A 14,318-nucleotide genomic window follows, 5' to 3' on the forward strand; every position below is an offset into this window, starting at 1 on the left:
GAAAAAAAGTTCTTCTCATCTCGGTTTTAAAGGATTTCCCCTTTATCCTTAAGCTGTGACCCCTTGTCCTGGACTTCCCTAACATCGGGAACAATCTTCCTGCATCTAGCCTGTCCAACCCCTTAAGAATTTTGTAAGTTTCTATAAGATCCCCTCTCAATCTTCTAAATTCTAGAGAGTATAAACCAAGTCTATCCAGTCTTTCTTCATAAGACAGTCCTGAAATCCCAGGAATCAGTCTGGTGAACCCCGTCTCTGCACTCCCTCTATGGCAATAATGTCCTTCCTCAGATTTGGAGACCAAAACTGTACGCAATACTCCAGGTGTGGTCTCACCAAGACCCTGTACAACTGCAGTAGAACTCTCTGCTCCTATACTCAAATCCTTTTGCAATGAAAGCTAACATACCATTCGCTTTCTTTACTGCCTGCTGCACCTGCATGCCTACCTTCAATGACTGGTGTACCATGACACCCAGGTCTCGCTGCATCTCCCCCTTTCCCAATCGGCCACCATTTAGATAATAGTCTGCTTTCCTGTTTTTGCCACCAAAATGGATAACCTCACATTTATCCACATTATACTGCATCTGCCAAACATTTGCCCACTCACCCAGCCTATCCAAGTCACCCTGCAGTCTCCTAGCATCCTCCTCACAGCTAACACTGCCCCCCAGCTTAGTGTCATCCGCAAACTTGGAGATATTGCCTCCAATTCCCTCATCCAGATCATTAATATATATTGTAAATAGCTGGGGTCCCAGTACTGAGCCTTGGGGTACCCCACTAGTCACTGCCTGCCATTGTGAAAAGGACCCATTTACTCCTACTCTTTGCTTCCTGTTTGCCAGCCAGTTCTCTATCCACATCAATACTGAACCCCCAATGCCTTGTGCTTTAAGTTTGTATACTAATTTCTTATGTGGGACCTTGTCGAAAGCCTTCTGGAAGTCCAGATACACCACATCCACTGGTTCTCCCCTATCCACGCTACTAGTTACATCCTCGAAAAATTCTATAAGATTCGTCAGACATGATTTACCTTTCGTAAATCCATGCTGACTTTGTCCAATGATTTCACCACTTTCCAAATGTGCTGCTATCCCATCTTTAATAACTGACTCTAGCAGTTTCCCACTACCGATGTTAGACTAACTGGTCTGTAATTCCCCATTTTCTCTCTCCCTCCCTTCTTAAAATGTGGGGTTACGTTTGCTACCCGCCAATCTTCAGGAACTACTCCAGAATCTAAAGAGTTTTGAAAGATTATTACTAATGCATCCACTATTTCTGGAGCTACTTCCTTAAGTACTCTGGGATGCAGCCTATCTGGCCCTGGGGATTTATCGGCCTTTAATCCATTCAATTTACCCAACACCACTTCCCGGCTAACCTGGATTTCACTCAATTCCTCCAACTCCTTTGACCCGCGGTCCCCTGCTATTTCCGGCAAATTATTTATGTCTTCCTTAGTGAAGACGGAACCAAAGTAGTTATTCAATTGGTCCGCCATATCCTTGTTCCCCATGATCAACTCCCCTGTTTCTGACTGCAAGGGACCTACATTTGTTTTAACTAATCTCTTTCTTTTCACATATCTATAAAAACGTTTGCAGTCAGTTTTTATGTTCCCTGCCAGTTTTCTTTCATAATCTATTTTTCCTTTCCTAATTAAGTCCTTTGTCCTCCTCTGCTGGTCTTTGAATTTCTCCCAGTCCTCCGGTATGCGGCTTTTTCTGGCTAATTTGTACGCATCATCCTTCGCTTTGATACTATCCCTGATTTCCCTTGTTATCCATGGATGTACTACCTTCCCCGATTTATTCTTTTGCCAAACTGGGATGAACAATTTTTGTAGTTCATTCATGCAGTCTTTAAATGTCTTCCATTGCATATCCACCGTCAACCCTTTTAGAATTAGTTGCCAGTCAATCTTGGCCAATTCACGTCTCATACCCCCAAAGTTACCTTTCTTTAAGTTCAGAACCATTGTTTCTGAATTAACAATGTCACTCTCCATCCTAATGAAGAACTCAACCATATTATGGTCACTCTTGCCCAAGGGGGCACGTACAACAAGATTGCTAACTAACCCCTTCCTCATTACTCAATACCCAGTCTAAAATAGCCTGCTCTCTCGTTGGTTCCTCTACATGTTGATTTAGATAACTATCCCGCATACATTCCAAGAAATCCTCTTCCTCAGCACCCCTGCCAATTTGATTCACCCAATCTATATGTAGATTGAAGTCACCCATTATAACCGTTTTGCCTTTGTCGCACGCATTTCTAATTTCCTGTTTGATACCATCTCCATCTTCACTACTACTGTTAGGTGGCCTGTACACAACACCCACCAGCGTTTTCTGCCCCTTAGTGTTGTGCAGCTCTACCCATACCGATTCCACATCCTCCAAACTAATGTCCTTCCTTTCCATTGCATTAATCCCCTCTCTAATCAGTAACGCTACCCCACCTCCTTTTCCTTTCTGTCTATCCCTCCTGAATATTGAATATCCCTGGATGTTCAGCTCCCAGCCTTGGTCACCCTGGAGCCATGTCTCCGTGATCCCAACTATATCATAGTCATTAATAGCTATCTGCACATTCAACTCATCCACCTTATTACGAATGCTCCTTGCATTGAGACACAAAGCCTTCAGGCTTGTTTTTACAACACTCTTACCCCTTACACAATTATGTTGAAAAGTGGCCCTTTTTGATTTTTGCCCTGGTTTTGTCTGCCTGCCACTTTTACTTTTCACCTTGCTACCTATTTCTTCTACCCTCATTTTACACCCTTCGGTCTCTACGCTCACACATTTAAGAAACCCTTTCCCTTTAACTCCATCCTCCACTGTCCCATTCAACACCCCACCCCCCTTATTCAGTTTAAAGCCACCCGTGTAGCAGTGGCAAACCTGCCTGCCAGAATGCTGGTCCCACACCTGTTAAGATGCAATCCGTCCCTTTTGTACAGTTCCCCCTTACCCCAAAACAGATCCCAGTGATCTAAGAATCTAAATCCCTGCCCCGTGCACCAGATCCTCAGCCACACGTTCAGGTCCCGTATCTCCCTGTTCCTGCTCTCGCCAGCACGGGGAACTGGAAGCAAACCGGAGATAACAACCCTGGAGGTCCTGCTTTTCAACATTTTTCCGAGCTCTCTAAAGTCACGTTGAATAATATTCATCCCCTTCTTTCCGACATCGTTTGTGCCGACATGCACTACCACTTCCGGATGTTGACCTTCGTCCTTGAGGATTTTCTGCACTCTGTCCGTGACATCCTGGATCCTGGCACCGGGAAGGCAGCACACCATCCTCGCATCCCGTCTGTTGCCGCAGAAACCCCTGTCCGTACCTCTCACGATGGAGTCTCCCACTACAATGGCCTTGCCTGCCTTATGGCAACTGGGAGAAGTACAGTTCACCCTTGCGACTGCACTTCTCTCAGCCTTATAGTATAGCAATCCTCCAATAAATCACTGATACACCTGTAATACATAGCATTCTGAATTTCACTTCACAATAACATTACAGGTGCGAGAATCTTGTGGTTTGAAATTATGATGATTATGTTCACAATTTCAAAGCCAAAAGCAAGATCCATTGTTCAGGACCAAAACCTGCAGCAACTATTTTACCAATAGAATGCCCAAATTCTCAAATTAATAGTTAAATAAGGCATACATTTTAACACCATGAAATCTTCACAGCAGAACTGCAGTCTTACCAGTCGAATCCTTCTATCATTTTCTTTCTGGATGCTGAGCAATTGCTTCATCACTTTTGCTACAAGAGTACTTGGTGTATTAGGCAAGAGTAGAATTTCCTTCAACACTCCCAGCATACATTTCCTGGCAAAACAGACCACAAAATCTGAATCAAGCATCATCCGGAGACTTCAACTACACCAAAAATTCAATCAAAATGAAAATTCACATTGTAACGTTATTTATACCGATTTCTTAAAATACAACTCAAACATTTATTAGAACTGGTCCATGGGATTAAAATCGGGTGCTTTGGATTGGTCAAATAACAGTAGATTGTTGATTTTCAGTGTTTTCAGACAACTAATCTCTCCTGTATGTTAAGTATACCAGACATCAATCTTCTTCTATTATTATATAATATATATAAAAGTCTGTGGCTGCCGCCTGCCGTCCGGCTGCCAGCTGCCTTTCTTCCTTTTGATTCGCTGCTCCTTCCTGTCAGCATCCAACACACTTCGAAACAAAGTTGCAAGACAGGAACACTGAACTTTTCACTGCTGCAGCAGGCAGGGGACGTGCAATTGAGGGAGGCAGGGGAGTGTTGGAAACTTACATTTGGCAACGGCTTCAGTTCCATTGGAGGAGACGGGTGCATGGTGGAATATTGGGTTGGGGGAATCACACCATTGGGGGAGCAGACCCAACGGGTCTGCACTTGGTCTAGTTATTATATAAAACTGTGCCCGAAGTCCGGCTGCCTTTCTGCCTTTTGATTCGTTCCCATCGTGTGATGCCACAATGCCCAATGCTCACAGATGTCCAATCACAATGCCCAATGCTCGCAGATGTCCAATTGGAATGGATCCATTTACATGTACGGCTGGCGGCTGCATTTCTTCCTTTGATTCACTGCAACTCCGAAACCAGACGCAGAATCGCCGACATCTTTTCCATTTCGGTAGAGATTTCACTTTTCTTTCTAAGTATCCGCTCCTCATTACATTTCGTCGTGTTTAAGTACACGTTTTTAATCAAATCCTCCCCACCCCAATATTTCAAAAATAAACTGGCTTCTCACCCATAGAAGCAGCACCAGCCCCTGGTGAACGTTCCATTGTGTGATGTCACAATGCCTGATGCTCACAGATGTCCAATCGGAATGGATTCATTTACATATGCCTTTGCAGGAGCCCCAGCCCATGGTGAACGTTCCATCGTGTGATGTCACAATGTCCAATGCTCAAATACATTGTTGCCATAGAGGGAGTACAGAGAAGGTTCACCAGACTGATTCCTGGAATGTCAGGACTTTCAAATGAAGAAAGACTGGATAGACTCCCCTTGTACTCGCTAGATTTTAGAAGATTGAGGGGTTATCTTATAGAAACGTATAAAATTCTTAAGGGGTTGGACAGGCTAGATGCAGGAAGATTGTTCCGGATGTTGGGGAAGACCAGAACAAGGGGTCACAGTTTAAGGATAAGGGGGAAATCCTTTAGGACAGAGATGAGAAAAACATTTTTCACACAGAGAGTGGTGAATCTCTGGAATTCTCTGCCACAGAAGGTAGTTGAGGTCAGCTCATTGGCTATATTTAAGAGGGAGTTAGATGTGGCCCTTGTGGCTAAAGGGATCAGGGGGTATGCAGAGAAGGCAGGTACAGGATACTGAGTTGGATGATCAGCCATGATCATATTGAATGGTGGTGCAGGCTAGAAGGGCCGAATGGCCTACTCCTGCACTTAATTTCTATGTTTCTATGTATCTCCTCAACCCTCTCCCTCTCTCACCCACCCCTCTCCCCCCCCCCCCCCCTTCCCTCTCTCCCCCACCCCCTTCCCTCTCTCCCCCACCCCCTTCCCCTACCACTCTGTCCCTGTTTCTATGTTTCCCTCTCCCACCCATCTCTCTCCCCACCCTCCTTCCCTCTCTACCACCACCCCCTTCCCCCTCTGTCCCTCTTTCACCACTCCCCCTACCCCTCCCTCCCCACTCTTCCACTTCTATCTTTGGTCCCCACTCCATACAGACAGCACCCATAGTCGGGATCAAACCCGGTCTCCGGCGCTGCATTCACTTTAAGGCAGCAACTCTACCGCTGCGCCACCGTGGCCGCCCTTAGGGTAATAGACATTAGGAGGATATAATAAGAACTGAAATGAGCATACATCAAACAGAAACGCAACTCAAAAACACAAAATGATTCAAATTTGAAAAAAGAAAAAAAATGAAGAGTGGCACTGAAAACTAAATGCTACAATTTAAAAAAATAATGCAGGAACAGATGTAAACATATGAACAACATTTGCAAGTATCAAGGTTTAGGTGGACTTCACAGGACATTTGGTTTTATAAATAAAAGAATAACATACGAAACCAAGGTAGCAATACCAAATCTTTATAAAATGCTGGTTATACCACTAGTTGAAATATTGTGATAATATATGAACAGATCTCTTTTGAAGGGATGTTGAGACAATGGAGAAGGCATGACGGAAATTTACTTGAACAGTACCATATAAATTGAACTTTAGATACAGATAGAGAATGTAGTAATGTTCTTGTGGCAAAGAAACAAAGAGATTCAATAGAATAATTCGAATATCAGAAAGGAATTTATTTTGCTAGATAAAAAAAAAATATGTAACATAACATGATTTTTAAATAGAATTAGAACAAGTTATTATGATCTAGAATTCACAGCCTGAAAAGATTAAACACACTTTCTAAGGGAAATTTGCACTGATATTTGAAGAGAAAAATAAATACTAAGGGACTCTTAAGGTGAATACGAAAGAAAGTGTTTTTGAACAAGGTCAAAGTGGCCATGAATGGCAGAGCAATGAATGACCTATTCCTGTTCCTGCATCTTTGTCCAGCCTGAGGCAAGGCAGTGGAGGCCAATTCTCTGGATGCTTTCAAGAGACAGCTCTTAAAGATAGTGGAGAAGGCAGGAACGGGGTACTGATTGTGAATGATCAGCCATGATCACAATGAATGCCGGTGCTGGCTCGAATGGCCGCATGGCCTACTCCTACACCTATTGTCTAAAGTTGTACATTATTGATAAGGAGGAAAACTTGGTAGGGGGTGCAATGGATGGCTACTTTGGAGAAACAAGTTTTACCACCATCTCTCAATAATACCAAAAACCTGAATGATATGACCACAATCATTTGATCTTTGATATAACATTATCCAATTCCAAAATTTAATCAAGCTGCGATTGTACATAAAAATAGTTCACTGGTTCATATCCGACATCAATTGATTGTTGGCTTCTTCAAACTATTTGAAAATACAGGATAAATTTAACAAAATATACCTGCCACCTTCTTCTGATGTATCCAGGCAACCAACAAGACTAAGCAACTCTTGACTTATGAATTCTTTTTTCATTACGTCTTCAACTTGGGTAAAGTCAGCTCTCAGCGATTCTTTCAGAACAGGAAGGTTTTTCAAGAAACTAATAACAGAAGAAATCAATAGTAATTTGTAAACTAAATATTTTAGCTGCATTTTCCAATCCCTACCAATAATTGGTTAAAAGGGTCATTTCATTCAGTTGGTATTTATCCAATAAGTAGAGATGAAGTCTATAAAAATACAAACTTGGGCAAATAAAATCCCCACAGGAGAAAAGCTCTGCAGTCTTTTGACACAAAGTCTCCACTTCCACACAGGATGCTACATCTAGCACATGGCACATGACAAATAACTCATTGGAATATTTTCCAAGAATAAATTTACCAACTTCTGAAGACACTCTAGTGGTGGCTTTCTACAACTATAACTCCCCCAGTTCAACAGATCCCTCATCTGTCAGAGGACGTGACAAATGGTAGAGTCAGAGCAAGTGCATTTGTGTGTGCTGGTGGAGTGAAACAGACGATCTTCACTCCAGCAGCCATCTAAATGTACGTTCCTTACACCTCTATAACCAAATTCCTGTTATGCTCACTATATACAGGTTTGGTGTCAAAAATCTAGCCATCTGAAAACCAAGTGCTCTGTGGTTAGGATAGCCAGTAGTTCTCCATTACCTTTACAATTGTGCACCTGTCCAGTTTATTTGTTCCAAGTGGACCTGACCTAACCAAAGGTGCAAGACCTTGGTAAAGAATTAACAATTGCACATCAGACCAATCTTCTCAATAAGAAGCAACAGAAGAATGACTCATCTGCAATTGGACTCTGGCGTCAAGAGATTGCAGATGTTGGAATTTTAAGCAAGGAACAAAATACTGGAGGAACTCAGGTTTGTTTTTGTTTTTTTTTGCTCCAGTTAGTGTGTTACATATAGGATGTCCAATTAATGAATTGTTTAGAGATTGACTGCTTAACATTCAAATAAATTTTGAATTTTTCACAACTCAATCACTTCCCAGTTCTTGTGTCAAAGGCGGCAGCCATTCGATCTAGTCTATTCCAGCTCACAGAATTATCCCATTCCTCCATGAATTTTCCATAGTCCCACCAACTTCCCCCTGATTTTACCACCTACCTGCACGCTAGCAGCACGTTAGAGTGACCAACTAACCTTCCAAATTTTGGAATGCACGTATATTCCAGAACACCCAGTGGAAATGTGGGGTGATCACAGCGAGAAGATACATATTCCAGACTGTGCTTTGCTGGAGATCAAGACGGAAACCGGATTTCTGGCACTGCCAGGCAATAGCTCGACTAGCCAAGTGACTATACCTCCCTTTGATAACCTTATTCTACTATTTTGACAAGCTGAAACAATTTCTCATGCCCTACATCAACACTTTTAATTATAAAATTAGCAATCTTTTTTTTCCTTTTGTAGTAATAACTGGTCCAATTTTTAAAAATATTCTGAAAATTCAATTCATAGTCAATAGTCATACGGCATGAAAACAGGCCCTTTGGCCCAACTTGCCCATCTTGCCCCAGCTACACTAGTCCCACCTGCCTGCATTTAGCCCATATCCTTCTAAACCTATCCCATCCATGTACCTGTCCAAATGTTTTTTTAAATGTTATGATAGTATGTGACTCAACTACTCCCTGACAGTAGTAGTAGTAGGCCCCTCTCAGTCATGACTGACCATGGGTGATGCATCCTGGTCGGATGCAAGCTCATATGGAGGACAGGCTGGTGCCCATGCAGCACGTCCCCCCCTCCCCACGTCGCTGATCGATCCAAAGGGTCAGCTGGGCCGTTACAGTTTGGCACCAGCGCCGTCGCAGAAGCTGCCAGAGCGAGGTTGTAGACAACGACAAACTGCCTTAGGGGCTCCGGATTTTCTTGAGGTTTACTCGTGGAGCCTTTTCCATGACTGGATATGGCCACAAAGCAGTGGAGGTTTTAAATCAGAGTTTTCCCTCTCCTAGAAGGACTACCTTCCCAGGCTGTCAGCCCCATCTGCCCGAGACTCGTGGGGACAGGAGCATCTACCTTCCCGTCCAGGTCTATGGCACCTGCCCACTACCTTAAGCTCGTTCCATATACCCCTCATGCTTTGTATAAAAAAAGTTGCCCCTTCGGTTTCTATTAATTCCTCCATCCTCTCAATCATTCTAATTGCTCTCTTGTTGATTGTTCCATTAGCTACAATATTTTGTTTTGTTTTATACAATGACAACTAGAACTGTGCCATATATTAATTGTAATCTTATCGATATTCAAAGTGACAGTGTTACATCTGAACAGTGATTAGCAACATATCACAATATCAAGCACAATATCTTGCTTCAATTTCTTTATAAGGACCTGGAAATTCATTTCCTTATTTGGTTACATTTTCTTTAGACAAAAACCCATTCTGATGATTTGAGCAAACCAAAAATCTGCCATAAAAGAAAGACAGTGCTTATCAAATCAGATATGGGAAAAGATCAATAACTGTACCAAGAAATACAATCTTTTCACAAACTTAATAATCTTATTATAGATGAACAGAACCAACATTTTAACGATTTAACGAGTATACCTCAAGAGATATGATGCATAAATAGCTGCTTCAGGCAAAAGTTTTTCTAAGGCTTCTTCCCCTTTATTTCCCATTGATTTCACATAGTTGCAGAGACATTTCCAATACAGAGCATTTTCACAAGTTAAATTTTCTGCTGGTATCACTTTCCTGAAAGGCAGAAAACATTTTGAAAATCAGATCAATATTTTGAAATTTTAAAAATGTTGCAACTCATTGTTTTGCTAAAAAAATAATTAAAAAATGTCAAAACTATTTTTGTTTTACATATTCAGTGTGTTTAGGTACAGGATACTGAGTTGGATGATCAGCCATGATCATATTGAATGGCGGTGCAGGCTCGAAGGGCCGAATGGCCTACTCCTGCACTTTTTCTATGTTTCTATGTTTATACAATTCACCACCTTTTGGTTTGGGAGTAGGCACTATCATTTAGGTAAATTCAGTCCCATTTGATTTCTTGATGGGGAACCATGGTAGGACACCGATGACCTCGTGTACATCCCCAGAACCTTTTGCTTTAGATTAAAATCTTTGTAAATTAAGACATTTGTCATGTTAAACTATTTCAACAGTTAGAACAAATCATTTTTGTCGTACCCATTATTTAGATTTTGACAATTATCAACCAATTCCTCCAGATGGCTTTGAGCAAACATAGCATTAAGTGCAGACTCAGCCTCATCAACACAATTTTCCACATCTAGACAATGGAGCAAGTCCAAAATATTGCCATCCAACATGCAAAGCCAAGCCTGCAACAGCTTTTTCCGTACCACTTCTTTTACAGCATCTACAAATAAAAAAAATATTATATTACCTGAAAATACAAAGCACATCCTAAAAGGACCATATACATAATAGCTTCTATACATTGCCATAAATTAAATTTAGAGGTAGATAAGCAAAATATGGTTCATTCCAAAGGATCAAATTAACTAAAACGTTTTTCTTTTTTTTTTTTTTTTAAAAGAAAGAGCATGATGCTTATACAGTGCCCTCCATAACGTTTAGGACACAGACCCATCATTTAATTATTTGCTTCTGTATTCCACAATTTGAGATTTGTAATAGAAATGTGGTTAAAGTGCACATTGTCAAATTTTAATAAAGGCCATTTTTACATATTTTGGTTTCACCATGCAGAAATTACAGCATTGTTTATATGTAGGCCCCCAATTTCAAGGCACCATAATGTTTGGGACACAGCAATGTAATGTAAATGAAAGTTGTCATGTTTAGTATTTTGTTGCATATCCTTTGCATTCAATGACTCCTCGAAGTCTGCGATTCATGGACATCACCAGTTGCTGGGTGTCTTCTCTGCTGATGCTCTGCCAGGCCTGTATTGCAGCCATCTTTAGGTTATGCTTGTTTTGGGGCCTAGTCCCCTTCAATTTTCTCTTCAACATATAAAAGGCATGTGCAATTGGGTTCAGATCAGGTGATTGACTTGGCCACTCAAGAATTTACCATTTTTTAGCTTTGAAAAACCCCAGTTCATTTAGCAGTATATTTGGGATCATTGTTTTGCTGTAGAATGAACTGCCGGCCAATGAGTTTTGAGGCATTGGTTTGAACTTGAGCAGATAGGATGTGTCTATACACTTCTGAATTCATTATGCTACTACCATCAGCAGTTGTATCATCAATGAAGATAAGTGAGGCAGTACCTTCAGCAGCCATACATGCCCAGGCCTTAACACTCCCACCACTGTGTTTCACAGATGAGGTGGTATGCTATGGATCTTGGGCAGGTCCTTCTCTCCTCCATACTTTGCTCTTGCCATCACTCTGGTATAAGTAAAAGCCTGTCCCATGGTACTAGTTCATTCCAAGAGCTTTCCCGAGTTTGCCCCGATTCGAACTCAGAGAATTACGGTAATGGCTACTCAGGGGTCTCATGGACATTTTTCAACGTTGAAAAATCTTCACGAGTCTTCCCGTGCTTACCTGCCGTTAGCGAGACTTCCCGAGTACCTGCCGTTAGCGTTAGGAGCCACTAAGGGACGTCCCCGAGCTCTGACGTACCCACTACGTTCATTCTCTGTGCTTACGAGTTTGATTTTTCTTTAACCTCGGGAGAGCTCTTGCAATGAACTCGTACTGCGGGATAAGGCTTTTAATCTTTGTCTCATCTGACCACAAGACCTTTTTCCAGAACTGTGGTTGCTCTTTTAAGTATTTCTTGGCAAACTGTAAACTGGCCATCTTATTTTTGCGGCTAATCAGCGGTTTGCATCTTGCAGAGTAGTCTCTGTATTTCTGTTTATGAAGTCTTCTGCGGACAGTGATCATTGACAAATCCACACCTGACTCCTGAAGAAGTTTCTGATCTGTCGGACAGGTGTTTGGGGATTATAGAAAAATGTCTTCTGTCAACAGCTGTGGAGGTCTTCCTTGGCCTGCCAGTCCCTTTGCAATTAGTAAGCTCACCAGTGCTCTTTCTTCTTAATGATGTTCCAAACAGTTGATTTTAGTAAGCCTGAGATTTGGCTGATATATCTAACAGTTTCTCAGTCTCATAATAGCTTCTTTGACTTTCGCTGGCACAACTTTGGTCCTCATGTTGACAAACAGCAATAAAAGTTTCCAAGGGTGATGGAAAGACTGGAGGACAGACTAGGTGCTGAGAGCTCTCTTATACCTGCATTAAGGAGGCACATACCTGAACATACCTGTGAAGCCATGTGTCCCAAACGTAATGGTCCCCTGAAATGGGAGGACTATGTACAAACACAGCTGTAATTTCTACATGGTGAAACCAAAATGTATAAACATAGCATTCATAAAAATCTGACAATGTGCACTTTAACCACATGCGATTTTTTTCTATTACAAATCTCAAATTGTGGAGTACAGAGGCAAATAAATAAATGATGAGTCTTTGTCCCAAACATTATGGAGGGCACTGTAGATAGTTCAATGTTAACAACTAAGCCACATTATAACACAAAGAGACGGGTTAGAAGGATCTTAAAGGCAAATGGTAGGGAAGCCTAGTTTACTGTGTACTAAGGGGTCAGCAGATACTAAAATTGGGACTGAGTAAGCAATCAGAATTGGAAAAGTAAAGCGGTAGAGGTAGGTTTTGGACAATTAGAAGGACAATCATCTGAAGAATTTATACACCAGACTCAAAATGTTTAAATGCTACCTTGAGCCAACCTAGCCCAAGCTGAACGCTGAACAGCGAAAAAGACATGATGGATTGAGGCAAAGTTAAGCACTCAATTATTATTCATGGGGAATAAGATACTTTGCAGACTTCTTTGGACATTGGATGACAAGTTTCTTTCAGTACATCAGAAAAAGTCAATTGTCCAAATTTCAGATACATACTACAATATACACAGTGGCACAGTAGTAGAGTTGCTGCCTCACAGTGCCAGAAACCCAGGTTGGATCCTGACTATGGGTGTTGTCTGCATGGAGTTTGTGCGTTCTCCCTGTGACCATGTCGTTTTTTTCCAGGTGATCTTCCCACACTCCAAAGATGTACAGGTTTACTTATTGGCTTTGGTAAAAAATTGTAAATTTTCCCTAGTGTGTAGGATTGTGCTAGTGTACGGGGTGACAGTTGGTCGGCGCAGACACAATGCGCCAAAGGGCTTGGTTCCGTGCTGTATCTCTGAAGTACAGCTGTTATTATGTGCTATTGACCAACAATGAATTTCAAGGCACAAATGCATTTGGCAAGGACTATATTGCTTAATCTATAAAATTTCATAGATTTTATGAGAATAGTTATTAGCGATATTATATGTGGATAACTTACCTGAACGGTCAGCCATGCCTTGCTTCAGAAGTTTTACTCTTTGGGCAATGGAAAAAGCTTTTATATGTATTTTCTCTGCTAATACCTAAAATACACATAATTGACGATGTAGCAAAATCTGTTCAGTGCTTATGTTAAACATTGAAAAGTGAATAGTATCACATGATCAGTCAAAATACACAAAAATGTGTTTAGCTGCTGATAGTAATTTATATTAACAAAAATTGCATCATTGACTCGACAACTATCCCAAAATGTTTGAGGATATAAAAGGACTAATGGATGATCAAATGTTGGGAAATAAATCAGTTTAAAGGAGGATCTTAGGAATAGAATTGTAGAACTTGGGGGTCAATGTACCTGCTAAAAAAGAGGGAATGGTGTATTATTTAATGCTCCAGGAGAATTATTTTGCATCTTACACGAAGGTTCTCCATATCAAGAGATAGGTTTAAGCTGAGAAGGGAACGATTTAATAGGGAACTGAAGGGGAACTTTTTCACTCAGGTGGTGGTGCTTATATGGAATGAATTGCCAGAGGGGGTAGTTGACACCAGTACTCTAACAACATTTAAACAGGTACATGAATAGGAAAGGTTCAGGGAAATGGGCCCAGCACGGGCAGGTGGGATCTTGGTCAGCATGGTCTAGTTGGGTTGAAGGGCCCGTTTCCATGCTGAATTGCTCTATCCGCGTTCTTCACGACAGATGCCCTCAAATTCTTTCATCGCAGATCAAATCTCTAGCTTTCACCTGCACAATCAACCCAAGATCACCCTCAAGCCACCACCTATCTAATGAAACCCCAAATCAAAAATCCCCAATTATTATTCCGCACTCCCAATTTTCTGGAATTCTCCCC

At 41.5% G+C, this 14,318-nt stretch overlaps 1 protein-coding gene across 2 annotated transcripts in view; it reads right to left on the bottom strand.

Moving 5' to 3' along the window:
- ncapg (non-SMC condensin I complex, subunit G) overlaps positions 1 to 14,318 on the bottom strand; it is an 82,259-nt gene that overhangs the window by 43,859 nt on the left and 24,082 nt on the right. For both annotated transcript variants that reach the window (XM_055638514.1, XM_055638504.1), the window contains exons 6-10: positions 13,457 to 13,541; positions 10,279 to 10,471; positions 9,679 to 9,828; positions 7,044 to 7,184; positions 3,736 to 3,859 (exon numbers count right to left, since the gene is read on the bottom strand). In XM_055638514.1, coding sequence (XP_055494489.1) covers positions 3,736 to 3,859; positions 7,044 to 7,184; positions 9,679 to 9,828; positions 10,279 to 10,471; positions 13,457 to 13,541 — 693 coding nt within the window. The remainder of the gene's footprint in view (positions 1 to 3,735; positions 3,860 to 7,043; positions 7,185 to 9,678; positions 9,829 to 10,278; positions 10,472 to 13,456; positions 13,542 to 14,318) is intronic.

This window comes from Leucoraja erinacea, chromosome 1 (genome assembly GCF_028641065.1).
Source record: "Leucoraja erinacea ecotype New England chromosome 1, Leri_hhj_1, whole genome shotgun sequence".
Lineage (NCBI taxonomy): Eukaryota > Metazoa > Chordata > Chondrichthyes > Rajiformes > Rajidae > Leucoraja > Leucoraja erinaceus.